This window comes from Taeniopygia guttata, chromosome 1 (genome assembly GCF_048771995.1).
Source record: "Taeniopygia guttata chromosome 1, bTaeGut7.mat, whole genome shotgun sequence".
Lineage (NCBI taxonomy): Eukaryota > Metazoa > Chordata > Aves > Passeriformes > Estrildidae > Taeniopygia > Taeniopygia guttata.
Window position 1 is genome coordinate 81,034,211 of NC_133024.1, and position 17,983 is coordinate 81,052,193.

General features: G+C 39.1%; 2 protein-coding genes across 12 annotated transcripts; one reads left to right on the plus strand and one right to left on the minus strand.

The window, feature by feature from the left end:
* Nucleotides 1–262: 262 nt before the first annotated feature.
* LIG4 (DNA ligase 4) lies at nucleotides 263–4,533 on the minus strand. Of its 2 annotated transcripts, none has more exons than XM_002198433.6 (2): nucleotides 4,405–4,533; nucleotides 263–3,884 (listed from the first exon to the last, which is right to left on the minus strand). In XM_002198433.6, the coding sequence occupies exon 2, from the start codon at nucleotides 3,868–3,870 to the stop codon at nucleotides 1,135–1,137; it is 2,736 nt and encodes a 911-aa protein (XP_002198469.5). In that variant the 5' UTR covers nucleotides 3,871–3,884; nucleotides 4,405–4,533; the 3' UTR covers nucleotides 263–1,134. The 2 variants fall into 2 exon arrangements, with proteins under 2 accessions (XP_002198469.5, XP_072787853.1); XM_072931752.1 differs by having other exon boundaries at nucleotides 263–3,806; nucleotides 4,405–4,487.
* Nucleotides 4,534–16,304, plus strand: ABHD13 (abhydrolase domain containing 13). Of its 10 annotated transcripts, XM_072931758.1 has the most exons (5): nucleotides 4,565–4,701; nucleotides 5,282–5,358; nucleotides 6,372–6,407; nucleotides 7,613–7,701; nucleotides 10,479–16,304. In XM_072931758.1, exons 4-5 carry the CDS (start codon nucleotides 7,662–7,664, stop codon nucleotides 11,525–11,527), a joined length of 1,089 nt encoding a protein of 362 aa, XP_072787859.1. In that variant the 5' UTR covers nucleotides 4,565–4,701; nucleotides 5,282–5,358; nucleotides 6,372–6,407; nucleotides 7,613–7,661; the 3' UTR covers nucleotides 11,528–16,304. The 10 variants fall into 10 exon arrangements, with proteins under 10 accessions (XP_012425032.1, XP_030132810.1, XP_072787859.1 ...); XM_072931771.1 differs by lacking the exon at nucleotides 7,613–7,701; XM_072931765.1 differs by lacking the exon at nucleotides 5,282–5,358 and having other exon boundaries at nucleotides 4,587–4,701; nucleotides 6,376–6,407.
* Nucleotides 16,305–17,983: the final 1,679 nt, after the last annotated feature.

The following is a 17,983-nucleotide window of genomic DNA, read 5'->3' on the forward strand; positions in this document are numbered from 1 at the left end:
CAACAATTCCCAATTTGTCTTTCAGGAACTTTTGCATGAACATGACCACGGAAAGCATTGAAGAAAAAGATCAACTAAAAACTGACTCTGTGTGGTCTGCCCAACTTAATTTCTGTTTCATACCAATGTTGACATAACTAGAAACGAGGCCTCAACCTTTCTCCCCTCAAAGTTAATGCATGAATTATCTAACAGTAAAATAAGAAATTAAGTCTTGTGTCATTCAAAAGTGGCTGCTTACTAAAAATAGATACCAGGCAGATTTTAAAAATAGATTTTATTTAGTAATTGGAAAAATATACATTGAACTGGATATTTGGAAATTAATCCTACAATCACGTAAGCATCTTTTTAAAAGATAAAGTGATGATTAATTATAAAAGCTTAGTCCTGTCACAATTCACAGTTAAACTGCAATGAGCATAGGAGGCTATTATAATTTCTAAGAAATTGATTTGCATCTCATACATATATAGGTCATTATTAATTCATTATCATCTCAATGAAAAGTTTAGATTCTTTTGTACAAAGGCTATTTACACAAAGAAACACGGGGTCTATACAATATCCTAAAATCAAAGTGCTTCTGAGGCTTGTGGTGCTTAATGCTAAAACCAATGTATGCAAATTAAAATACTCCAGATGAAGTTTATAAATTACTGAATTCTCTAGCATATGGAATACATACAAAACAAGTCCAGAAAAACATTAATGTGATTGCAAATTGATAGATAAATAATAGACAAACAGAGACTCTCCATAAAATAATAATTACAAGTTATTATAAATTATTGTCTCCACTTTGAACAATGGAGGCAAGCATTATTAAAGCCAGAACAAACTAGCCAGTTTTAAACATATTTTATTAATGTAAAATTTTAGATCTCTCCTGAGACCTGTTTGTGGACTAAAAGGCTTCAATTATTTATCTTGTGGTGGTTTTTTCCCTCCAACATAGCTTAGCATCCTCCTGCTTCCGCAACAGTAAAATTAAAAGCCCTCCTCTGCTTTCAGCAATTCAGTGTTATTATTTAGCCAGAGCCAACTTTAAATAGACATGAAAACACACAAAAAATTTAGGACCTCACAAAATCTGAGTCCAATCATGCTTTTGCTCCAGTCTTAAAAACTCCTTTAAACTAAGTACTGATTTTCATTCTTTGCGACTCCTTCCTCCACTGAGTGCGTCACCCACAGCTCGGATACAATTTTAAATTTTTTCCCAAATGTTCTCCTGAGTGCTTTCATCTCCTCTACCCGTGAACAATCTTCTCCTACAACGACATGGGAGACACCTTCTTCAAGGTGAGAAACTACTTTTGCACCATAAAAACGGAGCTCCAAAGCTCTAATTGAAAGTGTAGTTCCAGGGATTTTGCTTTGAGGCTCATTAACAACAGCATAACAGTCCACATAAATAGTGCTTCCTCTGAACATACCGAGCTGACAATTGTTCCACCAGTAACGTTCTTCTAGCTCTGCAATCAAGTCCAGAGGTATTGCCTTTCTGTCTTTCATTCTTGAGAACACTTCCTTGAGCTGTGTAACATCTGTGTTTGCTGTGTAACTGTCTCCATAACAATCATACTCACGAGCAAAATGTTCTTTTGTGTCAGGACACATGTGAATCATAAAGGCTGGTTGCCAAGGCACCAGCATTTTGGTTTGAAAACACTGAAGGAGCCACTCTGCCCTCACCACATCATATTTGTTGGAAGCAATGATGTTTTTCACTCTGACATTCTCAGCTCCTACAATGACACAGTAAGTCTCTGGCCCCGGGTTCTGTACCACACTGCCACCACATTGGGCTATTCTGCTTTCCAGCTCAGACTTTGAGTATTTTCCCATTCCTGTCATAACACAAAACTCAACATCTTCAAATACATTTGAAACCTTGCTTACACTAGAAAGATCAGGAGCTTTAAATTGCTCAGCTATTCCAATTACCTTCCTCACCTTTGAGACTGTTTTCCTTTTTTTCTCATGTGGCTCATCATACTCATTGATATGAAGGTGCTTAGATGCCAGCTTTCCTTGTGCTTTGTTTCTGAGGTCTTCTAACATGTCTGAAGTCATGCACTCATACCATTCTTTGTCTTCCCTTATCTTCTCAATTCGGGGGAATCTCAAAGTACAGTCAGTTTTATACATATCACTGTCAACAATCTCAGCTGCCTTGATCTGAACTATGACAGAGTTGCAAGGTTCAATGTACATTTCAGGTTTTTCAGCTCCACACAAAATGTTACCAGGAGGGTCCTTCCTATGGTAGGGCTTCCAGTGTTTAGCCAGTTTCAAGCCTAGATCATACAACTCTTTCATAGTATAGCCAGAGCCAACACGACAAATGGAGTGGAAAATGGTCGGTTTTTCATTCGGAGGGGGCGTCTCTGCAACAGCGCATAGAAAATGAGACATCATTCCACCACGAGACCCCTTCCCCCAGTAACCACCAACAATTAAAAGGTCCAGCTCATCCATCAGTCCATTGACATATTCTGGCTTGATTTTTAACCAGCCTTCCCCACGTTTGTCAGGCTTGTAGGTGGACATGGGATCTTTCACCATAATTCCTTCCTCTCTGTTATCTATGGCTTCATTTAAAGCATCAATTACTTCTTTTCTTGTTCTAGCACTTCTCTTATGGACAACATGTATCCTGCCCTTTACAGGGGTAAACACACTACTTAAGATTTCATATCTTTTGCTTAGTACTTCATGCCCCAGCTTCTGATCATTAACCATCAATACATCAAATACACAGAAGCAGGTCTGCAGATCAGAATCTTCCACCATTCTTTTTATGTCAAATTTGTTTCCTTTTTGCATAAAACTTTGTGCCTCAGGATTGTAAGCCATCATTTCACCATCAAGAATGCAATTTTGTATATTGCTCTTAAATACATTATGAATAAATGGTGTTAATGAACCTTCAAGGGGTGAAGCACCAAACTGCTGAGTATAGTCAAACCCATTTCGGGAAAAATACTTGTACACATCCCCATCTTTGTGCATCTGCATACGTTCACCATCCAGCTTGGTTTCTATGTAGAATGTCTGGTTACTCATTTGTTTCTCAATTTGCTGGACATCTGCAATAGCAGCAAGCATTGGTTTAAAGGCAGAAAACAACATGATAGAAACATCACTAAGTGAGACAGAGGGATCATGCAGCTGTCTGCAAACTTTTTCCAAATCAGTAGTAACATTGTGTAATTCAACAGCATCAGGATGAAAAACTGAAAATATAGTTTGTTGACTAACACCAAGCTTTAGATCCTTTATAATCATTCGGATAAGCCATTTTTGTTCCAGTGCTGTGCTCTGGGTAATTAACTGAAGAAGACTTTTCTTTAACTGACCCTTGTTTTTAGCAGCATTATTATTAGCAATCGCATCTAAATGTTCATTGACTTGTTCTATTGTCAGTCTGCCTTGTTTTGGGCTCCTAGGTTTTAGCACGAAGTACGCAATCATTGCAAAATCTCCAGCATCTCCACGTGAGCCCGTAGGCGTTCTGTAATTTAAAAGCCTTGCAGCATCTTTTCCATCTTTTGGTAAACTAAGCAGTTCAATATAGAGCTTTGCAAGCATAGTTTCTTTAATTCCATATGCCATCCTTTCTCTTTCCAAATGTGGGAGAATAAGCCGCATAGCTGGGTAAAAGGAATCTGTGACATCTTTCTCTTTCTGATGAAGCGCATCATGGAATTTCCTCCAGGAATCCAGAAAATCCTTGAAATACTTGGTTTTCTCTGGACGAGATTTGGACTTCTGTATTCGCTCCAGAGTAGAACATAGATCTGCAAAAGGCACGTGAGAGGCCACTGTTTTTTTAGGAGGCTGTGAAACAGGTGCAGAAGCCATCAGTCTGTTTTTCACTGGGAACAAAACAAAATTATGTATTTATAACAAAATGCAAGCATGTTACTCTGTCTAAAAAAACCACCCCACCTCTAATTAGGATTTACATTTTCTCATTTTTCTACCTAGGATATAACCACAGTCTTAAAGGTCCCCAGCTGATTCCTCATTTAAGGGTCAAACTCAGCAGCGAGGCTGCGACACCGAAACACTGGCATCACCTCGATAAAGGTCTACACGGCAGGAAAAGGCACCGCGCTCCCCGCCCGCTGCCCAGGCGGGAGCTTTCAGTGCTCGGAGACCGACTTGCTCCTCCATCTTCGCCGAGAACGCAGCCTGCCCCCGCCACCCCCCGCCTCGGCCCTCGTCCCTCGGCTGCCCCGTGCCGGCGGAGGGAGCGGTGCCCGGCGGGCCGGAGGGGCCGCACAGCCGCACCCACATCCCCAGCACGGCGGGGGAGCGGGCACGGCCCGCGGGGCTACGCACGGGACCACACAGCCCGGGGCATGCAGGAACGGCCACCCAGAGGAGACTCACGGGAGCCACGGCTACGGCGGAGCCGGGCTGACAAGACAACCGGCCTCCCACGGCCCCGGAAAAGGAGGGCCGGGCGGTGACGCCGCGCTCCTCCCCCGGCCGGGCGGGGAGCGGCGGCGGAGCCCGGGGCGGGGAAAGGCGGGGAGAGCAGGGAGAGCGGCCGGGCTGTGCCCTGGAAGCGGAACCGTGGCTGCGGTGACTTCCTGCCTCGGGAGGAAGGAGCGGTGGTTGAAGTTGCGCTTCGGGGTCTGCGCTGGCCCGAGGCAGCGGCGGCGGCCGCCCGGGAGGATGCGGCGGGTGGGTCTGGCGGGCCTCGGCACGGGAGCGGGGCGGTGCCGGCCCCTGGGGCCGCGCCGGGCCGGGGCAGCCGGGGGCGGCCGGCGGGTTTGGGCTCCGGTTTGGGGTCTCGCCGGAGCTAACGCGGCTCTTCCTGGGGCGGCGGCAGTGGGACATCGCCCCGGCGGTGTGCGGCTCCCGTGCCCGCACAGCGGGACGTGGCTGCCCAGGAGCTGCTGCCGTGACAGCGCCGATAAAAGTTCCTGCAAGTGCCTTCCTGCGAAGCCCCGGAGACCTTAAAGCTTCTTGGCAGCGAGGTCTCGCTCCAGTGTTTAGTTTGTCTCCACTGCCAGATGGAACAATTCCTGCAAATGGGTGCTTGTAGCAGGTGGGGCTGATGGTAACTGTGTAGTTCTAAATGGGCCAAGTGATCGTTTTGAAAAGATTGAGCTGGGTGTTTTTCTTCAGTCAAAAAGGAAGCAATTTAACAAGCTTCGAAATTATTGTGTTTTAGGAGCCTATGGTCCCTAGAAAGTGAAGGTTCCAAGTTAAGGTATAGCCAACTTTGGTTTGTTGTTGTTGGGTTTTCTTTTTTACACAGTATCATCGTAATTCGAGACATTGAATCGCGATGATACTTTGTACCATTTGTCAGCTGGGAGGAGACATATCGCGGAGGTAAGGGGAAAACATTTTCAGTTATCAATATGTACAACTGGATGCAGAGCTGTGGATGTTGGCTGCTTGGAATAAGCAGGACAAGTGACTCGATTTTAAAGCCAGAGCCATAAAATGTGTGACGCTTAATTTATTCTTACTGTACATTTTACTTTGTTAAGAGTTGCTATTTTTGTGGGTTTTTTTCCCTTTTTTTTTTTTCTTTTTTAATAGGTGTTTCTGTAGGATGTTAGTACTAAGAAAGTGTATTTTTCTGGTCCTTACTAAGCTTGTAGGTTTTATTCCAGATCAGTTCCCCCTCTGAAACGAACTTCTTATTGTTGAGGACCTAATATTTATACTTACAGATGTCTTCTGAATAAATATGAGTAAATGTAACACTTGTGCAAATCCCATCTGTATCTGGAGGAGGTAGAATCTAGGAAAAGGAAGTGGAGACAAACAGATGTTGTTAGCTATTTCTTAAGAACACAGAGAATTTTTTTTGTTTGCTTTGAAATCCAAAGGGTTGCAGTGAGTGTCAAGATTTAAGGTTATACTCAAAGCTCTTTCATCAGGAAGCAGCCATCAAAAACTTGATGGTGCTTCTTAGCACTAGGTTTAAAACTACTTATGTACTAAAAGTTAGTTTTAAGGTGGGAATGTAATATTTTTTGTAGTGTTTTTAAGCACTACATATATACACTATGTTAGTAAAATTATTATAATTATATATGTATATTATTATCATATTACAGTATTATCCTACACTGTGTGTTGTGTATATGGTCCAGGACATTTCATTGTGATTCTTGAACTTCATTTTAAGATGTTTTCAATTTCATCAAATGTCTCTAACAAGCCTTCAGGTTGATAGGAGGAGCATGAGATGTAGTTTCATTAGTGAAGCAGTTGTAACTTTTAGGGGGTTTGGCTCTTATCACTTCTTCTTTCAAGTAACAAGATAAACAGTAAATTACATGTGTAATTCAAAACAATTTTACTCAAAATTCATAAATGGAATTGTCTTTCAGGCAGAGATGAAGCCTGGGAAATCATCACATCTAAAGGTAAATGTTTTATGATATGATTAGTCTATGAAAATAATACTGTTTAATTTTACAAATATAGACAAAGGCAAAACAACAGAACCTGTGGCAGATACAAGAGTAATTTTAGCTGCCATTCAAAATGAATGAAAAACTGTTACCTGGTACTTTAAATATATACTTGAATTTTTGTGGGGTTTTTTTCAGTTGATAATGGTGTTAACCATTTAAAAATAGCACTAGGGCAAAATAGAATATTGTTAAAATGCCTTGATCATAAATAGGTTTTTTTTCCCTCAAAATTTTTTATTGTGAGTGATTTGTATTTCAGTGGCTACCTTATTTTGGGACTTGTAACTCATCTGATAGAGGTCTGCTATAGTTCCTAGGCTGTGGATTCAACAGTGGAGATGTACAGATATAGGGGCGAGGGTGTGTGTGTATATATCAACATGTGTGTATATGCCAACACAAAACTGAAACTCGCTGCTTCCAAATTTCCTTTCTGTTTTGAGAGACAATACAGTTCCATGGCAGTTTAAGCCAAAGGTACAGCAGCAGTCTGTCCAAGTCTTACTTGCATTAGGTCTTAACCTTGATTTGGGCTGCATTGCTGTTCCTATATAGCCATAATTCTTCCCGTAAACCTTTGTATTTCAGTACTGTCTTCTGTTTGTCTTTTAAGCTTTCAAGCATCACCAAATAAGTAGTTGTAGGAAGTATCAGGATTTCTGAAAGTGAGCCTTTCTAATGCACATTATCAGAGTTACAAGATGAAAAATGTATTTTAAATGACCTTATGTTTATTTACTTAGCCTTCTACTTAGTTTAAATAATCAGTGATTATGAAATATTGTGAATGCTGTAAAGCAGGATTTGACTTCTTGTTACAGGAGAATCTTGTTTTCAAAGTTACAACAATTACATGAAATACAGTGCTGTAATACAATATTTCTTAAAAAAAAAATATTTTTTTTAGTGACACAAGAATGCCCTCCAAGAACTTAAAAGGGCGAATGCTTCTTGATATGACTGGGACATCACACAGTTACGGGGCAAGTCTGTGACTGGTTGTTGTAGTCTAGGAACAGAAGCAGTCTTGGCTAGAGAGAGGATCAGGTTTGCCCAGGTTGGGTTGGTTGGTGGGTCTGCTCTTCTTCTCAAGTTGACCACATCAGACATCAAAGTCTAAATATGCTGTTCTCCCACTCTCATGCCTTTTCCAGATTATTCTGGCCTCCTATTAGTCATAAAATTGCAAGAGAAATTCAACACATGCTCTTCATAATTCATGGCAGAGTATTTTCATCAAAAGGTATTACATTGTAAACTGCTTGAAAGGTTTGTAACTTCCCATCCAGCATATCAGAAGTGGGAAATAAAGACCAAAAAGAGAATTTTGTGTGTGTTATCTTGCAGTATGTTGAACAGTCTCAAATCTCATACACTTCAAAAAGTGCTGACCTTACTGCTCACTGAATATTACTATTATTTGCTTATCCTTTTTATTTTTGTCCTTCCGGTAGAATTTTTGTTCTATTTGTTTCATCTTCTGCTCTCCAAGATAGTGTTTGGAAGGTGTGTTGCTCTGAGCTCCGTAGAAAAGTGTGGGTTGTAGCTTTATTGAAAATGAGATTATATTGATTTGGCTTAGAGTCTCTTTTAGGCCTGTATGCTTGTTTGAGAGACCATCCTTTTCTGCTCTAGTGATCTTTTAATTGGTATTGAAAGATGGGGAGGAACCTATGAAAAGTTTTGATCTTAGTTTCCTAACTGACAAATCTTGCAACAAGATGTGAAGGCCTGGAAATGAATGGAACCAGTGAAGTTTCATATTGCTGGGAAAAAACTTTAGTAGTAATGTAGTTATTCAATATGGTGGTGTAGTCAGCTTTATTTAAATATGTAGTGAGAGTGAAACATTTGTGGCTCCTCTTCCTGTTAACTACTTACTGCATGTTGAGCTTTGGTTGTAGGATGTACTAGCTTTTCAATTTCAGTAACAAAGTATTTATATATATATGTATGTATATATATGTATATATCTATATATATATATGTACACCTATATATATATCAGAAGTAATTGCACAGCAGAAATATCTCAATAGTATAATATATTGATACTATTAGCCTGCTGAAATAAAACTAGAAGTGATGCCCTTCTCATGAAACTAACATGGCTTATAAAATCAACTGTGGGTATCAGTCTCCAAATAATAATCCATAGTGTACGTGAGATAGCCGTTGCAAAACTTCATCACTTGAAGTGAGATTTTTATTCTTTGTTGCTTAGTACTTTTGTTTAATAGTGTGTCTCTTACTCTTGTGAATATCTTGTTGAGAAAAAATTATTGAAGTTTCTTTCATTTTGTAAGAAAGCCAGCAAAATATTGAATAGTGTAGGTAAGGAGAATGGTTTTATTGTCTCATTATCAATATTCTTATAGGCTTGAAATGTAATGCAGGAAATGTTTGCTAACTTCTTTAGGAAGTTATCTTGAAAATTGAAGTAGCTATTTCATATGTCTTCTAATCATTGTGAGTTCAAGGGAAATGGATCACAGGAATTAAATTTTCCTATAGACAGTATTTGTGCATACTTGGATATGGATAACAAACATGAACTTATAAATAATATAAATAACACAGTTGAGATAACTGCTCTTTCAGACTACTTTATATTTCACCAGTTTTATGTATTTGGAGTAGATACACTATATAAAAGCTTAATATCACATTGGGTTTGGTTAATATGTGAATCCTAAGATGTGGCATATTTATTTTTATTTCTAGTTTTTGCATAAAATAGGGAAGGCAGATTTTCCTGGTCAGATCTGTGGAATGCAAAGGGTGTAGCTGCAGAGGTCGCCTTTTATCACTCAAGCATACCAAGATGGCTGATATAAAATACTTGGATGCATCTCTGCATGTCAAACTCCTTTGGAGTTTGAATTCAGGTTATGGCTGTGCTATATCAATTTTAGGAGATTATAACTTTGTGTCAGAAGTGTAACTATTATCTGCTATGTAGCTTAGTGTTCTCAAACAAGTGAGTTTGTGTTGTCCCTTCCAGGTAGTGTGATTATTCAAGTCATTGGTGACTAAATGGTTACTGTAGTTTATGTGTAGGTTTGGCAGTTTTTCTCTGTTTCCATATGAACCAGGAGTGAGACATATCTTTTGGTTGGAAAGGAGGTTTAATCCATTGTTATTAACATAGCTCTCCTCATTTTATGCTGTGTGTATGCTTTTATCATGAGTCTGTTTTCATGTTTGGTATTTTCAGCTGTGCTTTTCATTGATCAGAGAATAATGTAGTTAATGGATGTTTTCAGTGGTCTTGCATGATGATAAAATCTTCCATCCAGCTAAAGACTTCATGTGGATTACTGATCTCATAGTGGAAAATGATTGCTATAAATCATAAGCAATCAAAATATAGCAAAAAAAGCTATCATAAATGGTACATTACCACATACAATGTGGTATCTTAGTATAGAGGAGTCTCTCTCTTCTGAGCACTTCAGGTGTTGCTCTGTAACCACAGTTGATTTAAATGCTGAAAGACAGCCACTAATCCATAGCAGTGCTGGGATGTGTGGTGAGCCTTCACTGGCTGCAGAGTGACGTGCACAGGCTTACTGCATGCTACTTAGCAACATAGAAATAAAGGCTATTTTAATTTGTGCTCTCTGAATTTTAGAGTTACTTATACGAGCAGCTGAACAGCCTTGACAAACTAGTGATACAGTCTGTATGGTTGTTCTCTTGCTTAGTAGGAAAGTCTGAGGGAAAGCAGAGGTTACTGTGGTCTCAGTCAACCAGTCTTCTAGTGCTGTTAATGGACTGCCTGCAGAAGTACCATAAATGGGATTTTGTAGAGTTCTAAAGCCTTTCCTTATGATTGCATTTCTGCTTGTTTTACAGAATCCAAAGGTTTCTAAAACTTCAAAGGTGGTTTGCCACCAAATTTTATGTTAATGCTCCAATACATTGACTTGCTATTAATATTCTACAAGTACAAATGCTTAAATTACTACCTTTTTCCTTTTCCTATATTTAAATGTATGCATTTGGGTTCTTTTGCAGGATTTACTTGGAGTAAAAGATCACTGACTTCCACAATGGAAAAATCATGGATGCTTTGGACCTTTGCTAAAAGATGGCTACTAGCTTTGGCTTCCTGGTCTTGGAGTCTCTGCCGTATTTGTCTTTTGCCCTTGATAGTGACTTTTCATTTGTACGGAGGCATTATACTCCTTATATTAATATTTGTATCAATAGCAGGTATATTATATAAATTCCAGGATGTTCTGCTTTACTTTCCTGAACAGCCCTCTTCATCACGCCTTTATGTTCCTATGCCTACTGGTATACCACATGAAAACATCTTCATCAAAACCAAAGATGGAGTTCTTCTCAATCTTATTCTGCTGAGATACACAGGGGACAATGCAGCGTATTCGCCAACCATCATTTACTTTCATGGGAATGCAGGCAACATTGGCCACAGGTTGCCAAATGCTTTGCTAATGCTGGTAAACCTGAAAGTAAACTTAATTCTGGTCGATTATAGAGGTTATGGCAAAAGCGAAGGAGAAGCAAGCGAAGAAGGCTTGTACTTAGATTCTGAGGCTGTCTTAGACTATGTGATGACTCGTTCTGATCTTGATAAAACAAAAATTTTTCTTTTTGGCCGTTCCTTGGGGGGAGCAGTAGCTATTCACTTAGCTTCTGAAAATTCCCACAGGATTTCTGCCATCGTGGTGGAGAACACCTTTCTTAGCATCCCATACATGGCCAGCACTTTGTTCTCTTTCTTTCCGATGAGGTATCTTCCGCTGTGGTGCTACAAAAATAAATTTCTATCCTACAGAAAAATTTCTCAGTGCAGAATGCCTTCTCTCTTCATCTCTGGGTTGTCTGACCAGTTAATTCCACCAGTAATGATGAAGCAACTTTACGAATTATCCCCAGCTCGGACTAAGAGATTGGCAATATTTCCTGATGGAACTCACAATGACACTTGGCAGTGCCAGGGTTATTTCACTGCACTGGAACAGTTCATCAAAGAAGTAATAAAGAGTCACTCCCCTGAAGAAATGGCGAAAACATCGTCTAACGTAACAATAATATAATTAATATTCTTCTTTGGAGTGGAGTGGGGCAAGTACCTGCGCTGTAACTTGATTTGTGATAAGTGGTAAAAGAATGTCTGTTTTTAAATGTATGTCATGTCTGTACTTGCCTAAAGAGTGAAATTAAACTTGGAAAGGTCTGATATTTTATTAAGGTGTTCCAGAGAACTTTTACATTTGCAGCATTGTAAATGAACCATTTTATGTCTTTCTCATACTTTTTTGGTATCTCTGTCCATATATTCCACTTGTTTGATATGTACAACAGATGCTATTAAAGAAACTTGCTACAAAAGTAGTACAGAATGTATTTAGAACAACGGGAGGCTCTTTGGTATTCACTGCTGTATGTGTGAGCTTTTTGGACAGCCATGGTTAGCACAATGATTAGTTGCTTCTCTTAGAGTTTATTTAATGTGTGCCATGCATGAGATTAGTGTTTTATTTCTTGAAATTTTATATTATGCAAAGTGGGAAGACTTTAATGGGCTAAATAATATAAAATAACATAAATGGTAGAGTATACTTGCAGGTATACTATCCTGGGTTATTACTGGTTTCTATGGTTATGCAAACTTATATATGTCAAACTGCAGCTGAAGATGAAAAGATACTTTCCTTATTTTCATTTGCTGTCTGTATTATAATAGTGCACAGAAGGTTGTATGTGCCTAACATCATGACTTCAGGATTTTACTTGGGCAATTTCTGTATAGAAAATAGAAGTAACTTTTTTCTGAAAGAGATCAGTGCAATCTAAGCTCCGTTCTGCCTCAAGCTCTCCTCACTAATGCACAGGCAAACTATTTGTTAGTACTACTCTGCTTGTGCATTTGAGGTGATAAGTCTTAAGGCAAAATGGGTGGTCATACAAGGTTAAAGTAGGTTTTTGTGTTCAGACTTTTTTGCTGGTGTAGTTAAATGTTTGTGCCCTTTATTTATACCTCCTAAAGAAACAAATTCAAATCATTATCAGTGATCACATGATTAGAGATAAATGTGTACAGTTGCTACAGTAAGGATAATGAAAACGTGCTGATAGTCCTAGATGGTCCTGTCATTGAGGGTAGGAAGGCTCTGCAGTTACTGATTGACTGGAGCAGCAAGCCAAGGCCAACTGCACAAGGTTCAGCAAGATGAAAGGCTGGGTCCTGCACTTGAGTCACAACCCGATGCATCACTACAGGCTGGGGAAAGAATGGCTTGAGAGCTGCTCGAAAAGCAACTTGGAGATGCTAGTCAACAGCCTGGGTGTAAGCCCACAGTGTGTCCAAGTGGTCAAGAAAGCCAATGGCATCTTGGCCTCTATCAAAAACAGTGTGGCCAGAAGGACCAGGGCAGTGATCATCCCCCTGTACTTGGCATTGGCCACACCTTAAGTCCTGTGCTCAGTTCTGGGCCCTTCACTACAAGAAAGCTGGAGCAAGTCCAGACTTGTATAAAAGAGCGGGGAAGGGTCTGAGGCACAAGTCCTGTGAGGAGCAGCTGAGGGATATGGTGGTGTGTAATTGAAAGAAAAGGTGGCTCAGGGGAGACCTCATTGCTCTACAACCACTTGAAAGGAGTTTGTAGTAAAGTGAGGGTCAGCCTCTTCTGCCACGTTTCAAGTGCAAGGATGAGAGGAAGCGGCCTTGCATCAAAGAAGGTTCAAATTAGATATTATAAAACAAATTTCACTGGAAGAGTGGTTAGCCATTGGACTAAGTTGCCCAAAGAGGCAGTGGAATCACCAGCTCTGGAATAATTCGCATCATCTGGATGTGGCATTTGGGGATATGGTTTAGGGATGATTATGGTTGTGTTAGGTTGATGATTGTACTAGATGACCTTGAAGGTCTCTTCCAACCTTGATTCTGTGATCAAAGACAGGCTGCTAGCTTAGTCTCTAATGGAGTGTAGGAGCTGTTTAGATCTCTTCTGCAGGTTTAATTATCATCTGCTGCAGCTGGGCTTGCCTCTTCAAAATATTCTTTTTTAATGGAAAGAACAAATTGGAGAATCTTCCACACAATCTTTAAAGTTGCCCTTTGGATTCCAATTTTTAAGTAAACTTTTCTGCCATGCTGTCCTGATTCAGAAAAGCATCTCAGCACATGCTTAAGATCTTTTTCCTGAGGGACATACTTTAAGCTTGTGCTTAAATTCTCTGGTTTAATAAAACTGCTTTCCTGAACTGGTGCCTTAATGGTTATGCCTCCTAATGGAATTATAGTTCTTAGGTACATGTGGGTAATAGTTGTCAGCAGTTTGTAGATAGGATGATACATCTTTTCATAAATATGGTTGGTTTTTGTTTTGTTTTTTTTAAATAAACATTTACATACCAGCAGTTGCTGCTTTCACTGGTAAGCATAGTAACTTGTGATAATAGTAATATTATTATCTTGTGTAATAATAGTATCCTGTGATACTATTATTAAGGTTTTCATAGAGTTGATTGAAAAAAAAAACTATACATCTTTGTGGGTCTATAGATGTAAAAACATAGAGCATACTTTTCAATCTGAGTGAAACCAAAATTATCTTTTCAGCCTTACAGTAGTGATACTTTTGTTTGTTTTTTTTTTTTTCCTTTTGGGGAGAGGGGTACTTAGGCAAGGTATATTGGAGAAGTTTGACTGGGGGCTGGAAGATGAGGCTGTGTTTGTATAGTAGAAAGGAGTTGATAGACATAGCATTGCGTTTCCCTGATGTATTCTACAGTGAGATGTAAGCTGCTTGCATAGATAGTTTCATCTACTTCACATTGCTTTCAAATAGAGGTGGAGGGAGAGAAGGAAATAGCAGTCTACTACTTTTCTAAAATTCAGTTGATGAAGCCAAAAGAGTAGATTAATTGTTTGAGACAGAATGAAGAGAAAGTAGTTGTTTCAGAAGTTGTCATATAAAATACCATTGTGGGGGTGAGGGAGGGTGTTCACAAAGCATCAATTTCTAAAGTAATGTAGCATGTAACCCCACTTCCCACCAATCAAAACAAAACTCTCAACCCCAGAATACCCCTGGTATTATGTGGTACTTGTATGCAAATGAAATGTTCCTGTTTGAGCACACAGTTGCTAAGACAAAGTCAAATGTGTTTTGTTAGACTATGGCAATCTGAAACTCTACAAAGTGGGCTGTATCTAAACATTACTTTTTATTTTCAAGCCATATATGTTTTCATTATATTGTCTGCAGGACATAAATATGAAACTTTTAGTTTTTCAGGTATTGGGTGTGAGTTGACACAATTGTCATATACGCATCCTTTATACTTGTGTGGTTTCTTCCAGCTTCCACATATGCACAGTTTTGTTTCTCACTTAATGGGTTGGCCACATACACTTGTGAATGAATGTTTTATGCCATTGCATTGGTTATGAAGTCCACTGAAGAAAAATAGGAAGGAAGTGATATTTTTATGCTAGTATTCCACTGCTCTGCATACAATTCTTTAAGGGAAGGAGGGAGGGAGGAAGAAGGGGGAGGAAATTTGTTCTGACAAGTGAAGACTTGTTTTTATTTAATGGACTGTGTGATGGAAACCACAGTTATCTGCTGCTAAAAACTGAACTGCAAGCAACTAATAATAACTTTAAATTGCCAAATGGTGTGTTATGATACTGGTGCATTTATTTTATTTAATACCATTATATGTTTTCCCATAACAGCTATCCATTTGTGTATAGATGTTTCCCAAATATTTGTCCTGTAGATATGAATTTCTAGTTTGAGAAGAAGCCGAGTTCTTTTCACAGGTTTGTAAGAAAGCCTTAGTTTAAATATGTTCATTAAAGGAATTTTCTAAGAAGAAATTTATGTTAAAAAAAAAAAAAGTAAAAACAAAGTTCCTGGGAAGGGGTCAGGAGTTGAACAGCCGTAGCAGTAGAGTTCCTTGTAAGAAAGCATAAAACCTTGTGTATGCACACATTGTGGTTTTAATTAGTGGAAATACTTGAGGCTTCCTACTAACCCAAGTTTACATTCCCAGAATTTGTTTCTGAAATGTGAAATGCAGAGAGATAAGCTGTGCTTTCTTCTGAAGAAACATTAACTGGTTTAGCTGCCCTCATGTCCATTTCTCAGGTAAAATTAGAAATAGAGCACAAATGCATTTGGTAGGCTACGGACAATCTGTCAGCTGAAGGGCAGAAGGATTAACTATTTATACAAAATATGCATATCAGCATCTCTAAGCTAATTGGGTCATGCTGGATATTCACAGTGAAGAATTCAAGGCAGAATTGAGAGCCCAAGGTATGGTCTTTTCTGTTAGCAAAAAGATGCAGACGTACCTCCAAAATGTATTTCATCAATTCTTGAAAAATACATTTTATTTTTGTTAATGATAGGCAATTTTGCTAGGGGCACTTCTGCCAAATATAAAATCAGTGCCTCTTGCATGTAGTGGGATCAGCCTGATGTATCCCATTAGGTATAATTTGCAATGCCATCCTGCTTGTATAATTTAGAGTAGAACACCACAGAAGTGTAAATAGAGATAGCATATTGAAGTTCTAAATAACACTTATGTTTTGAATTCAGAAACTGTCACTGATTATGAGATGCAAGCTTTTTATTTGATTTTTCTTTAATATATAGTTAAACCAAAACTGTCTTATGAAGTATTCTTAAGTTTTGTAGACAAGGCATAAATGTTATTGTATATGTGCTAATTGTGGCAAAGTTTTACATTATCATTCTAGTTGGTTTTTACAATAAAGTTAATTTTACAAAAAACACTTTTCTATTTTTATGTACTGACATATGCAATAAATTGATACATTAAAAGTGCTGTTAATGTCTTATTCTAGTTTGTGGCCTGTCTTCAGTGTGTTTGCATAGTAACAGATCAACCCCAAGGTATCATTTTCAGTGACTGACTAAAGCCAGAGAACATGGACTAGACATTGTTAGATGTGGCCTTTGTGGAAAGCTATTATTACATCAGGGGAAAAAGCATATTACAAATATATTTCTAAGCTTTGTCATGTATCCTCACTTTCAGGAAGTGTTAGTAAGTAAAACTGATATGCGGTGGCATCACTTTCTAACACATTTTGCATTTCAAAATTTCTCTGTTCTCTGGGGCTCTGAGAGATGGCCTAAATATTATGTCCATTAGGAAGTATTTTGAAGTGTTTCTGAGTAGTTTTACCACCTATGCTTGTAATATTTTAAATGTCAATTTTAAATCCTATAATGCCACCCAGATTTATAGTTCATAAATACAGGTGGAGTGGGATACTCGGTCTGAATTTCTACTTTCATACAGAGTTTACAGTGCATTACTAAGCTTATATAACCTCTGCTCCTATTCAGCATGGTTAATATGAAATACCCAGAAAATAAAGGCTTACTGATGTCTTTTCTGAAGCTGCAAAATTTATGTCCTCTGCTGAATTACTGCAAGGCTTATAGTGCATTTTTAACCCAGTACCTAGGAAACAGGGCTGTGGGTGGGGCGTGTAGGTGTGGTACATTTGGACACTCCGTTCAAGATACCTATTAATTTGGAATGAAAAAAAAATATTCTAATTTTTGTAAAGGAAGAAATGACAGTACAGGAACAACTCCAGATTTGGGTACTTCATGTGAGTATTGCCCTGAATGAGGAGCAGGTTGCTGTCTTGTGAACTGTGACACTAAAACTTGCTTGTGCAGTAGTGTTCTGGAGAACACAAGTCTTGCATTTGCTTTTTCTTACTTGAAAATTGATAAGCAGCTGGGTTACCAAGTGCAATACAAACTGTGTCTTGGAATGTCTCATGATGTTATATTCATTTGCTTAGTAGGTAGGTATAGGCCTTCATATCAGGCAAAACACCTGAATTTTTCTCTGAATTTGCGTGTACTGATTAAATCATAGTAAACATTTGTGAGGGCATATGAACGTTGAAACTAAAATTGGAGCAGCCCTACTGAGGACTCGGGCTGGTGGATGAGAGGCTGTACGTGACACAGCAAGGAGCACTCACAGCCCAGAAAGCCAAACATGTCCTGGGCTGTATCCAAAGCAGTGTGGCCAGCAGGGCAAGGAAAGGATTCTGTCCCTCTGCTCTGCTCTGGTGAGACCCCACTGCAGAGCTGTATCCAGCTTTTGATTCTTCAGCACAGGAAAGACATTGAGCTGTTGGAGGGAGCCTAGAGGAGGGCCACCCAATCTGATAGAGGGATGGAGCACCTCTTTGATGAGAAAAAGCTAAGAGAATCTGGCTTGTCTAGCCTGGAAAAGAAAAGGTTTTAGGGTGATGTAATTGCAGCTTTACAGTGCCTTAGGGAGGCTACAAGATAGATGGAGAGGCTTTTTACAAGGTCATGTAGTGACAGGACAAGAGGGAAAGGCTTTAACTTGAGACAGTAGGTATAGATTAGATAGGAGGGAGTTCTTTGCTGTGAAGGTGGTGAGGCACTTTAACAGGTACACTGTAACCGAGAAGTTGTGGAACACTCCCTGGAAGTGTTCCAGGCCCG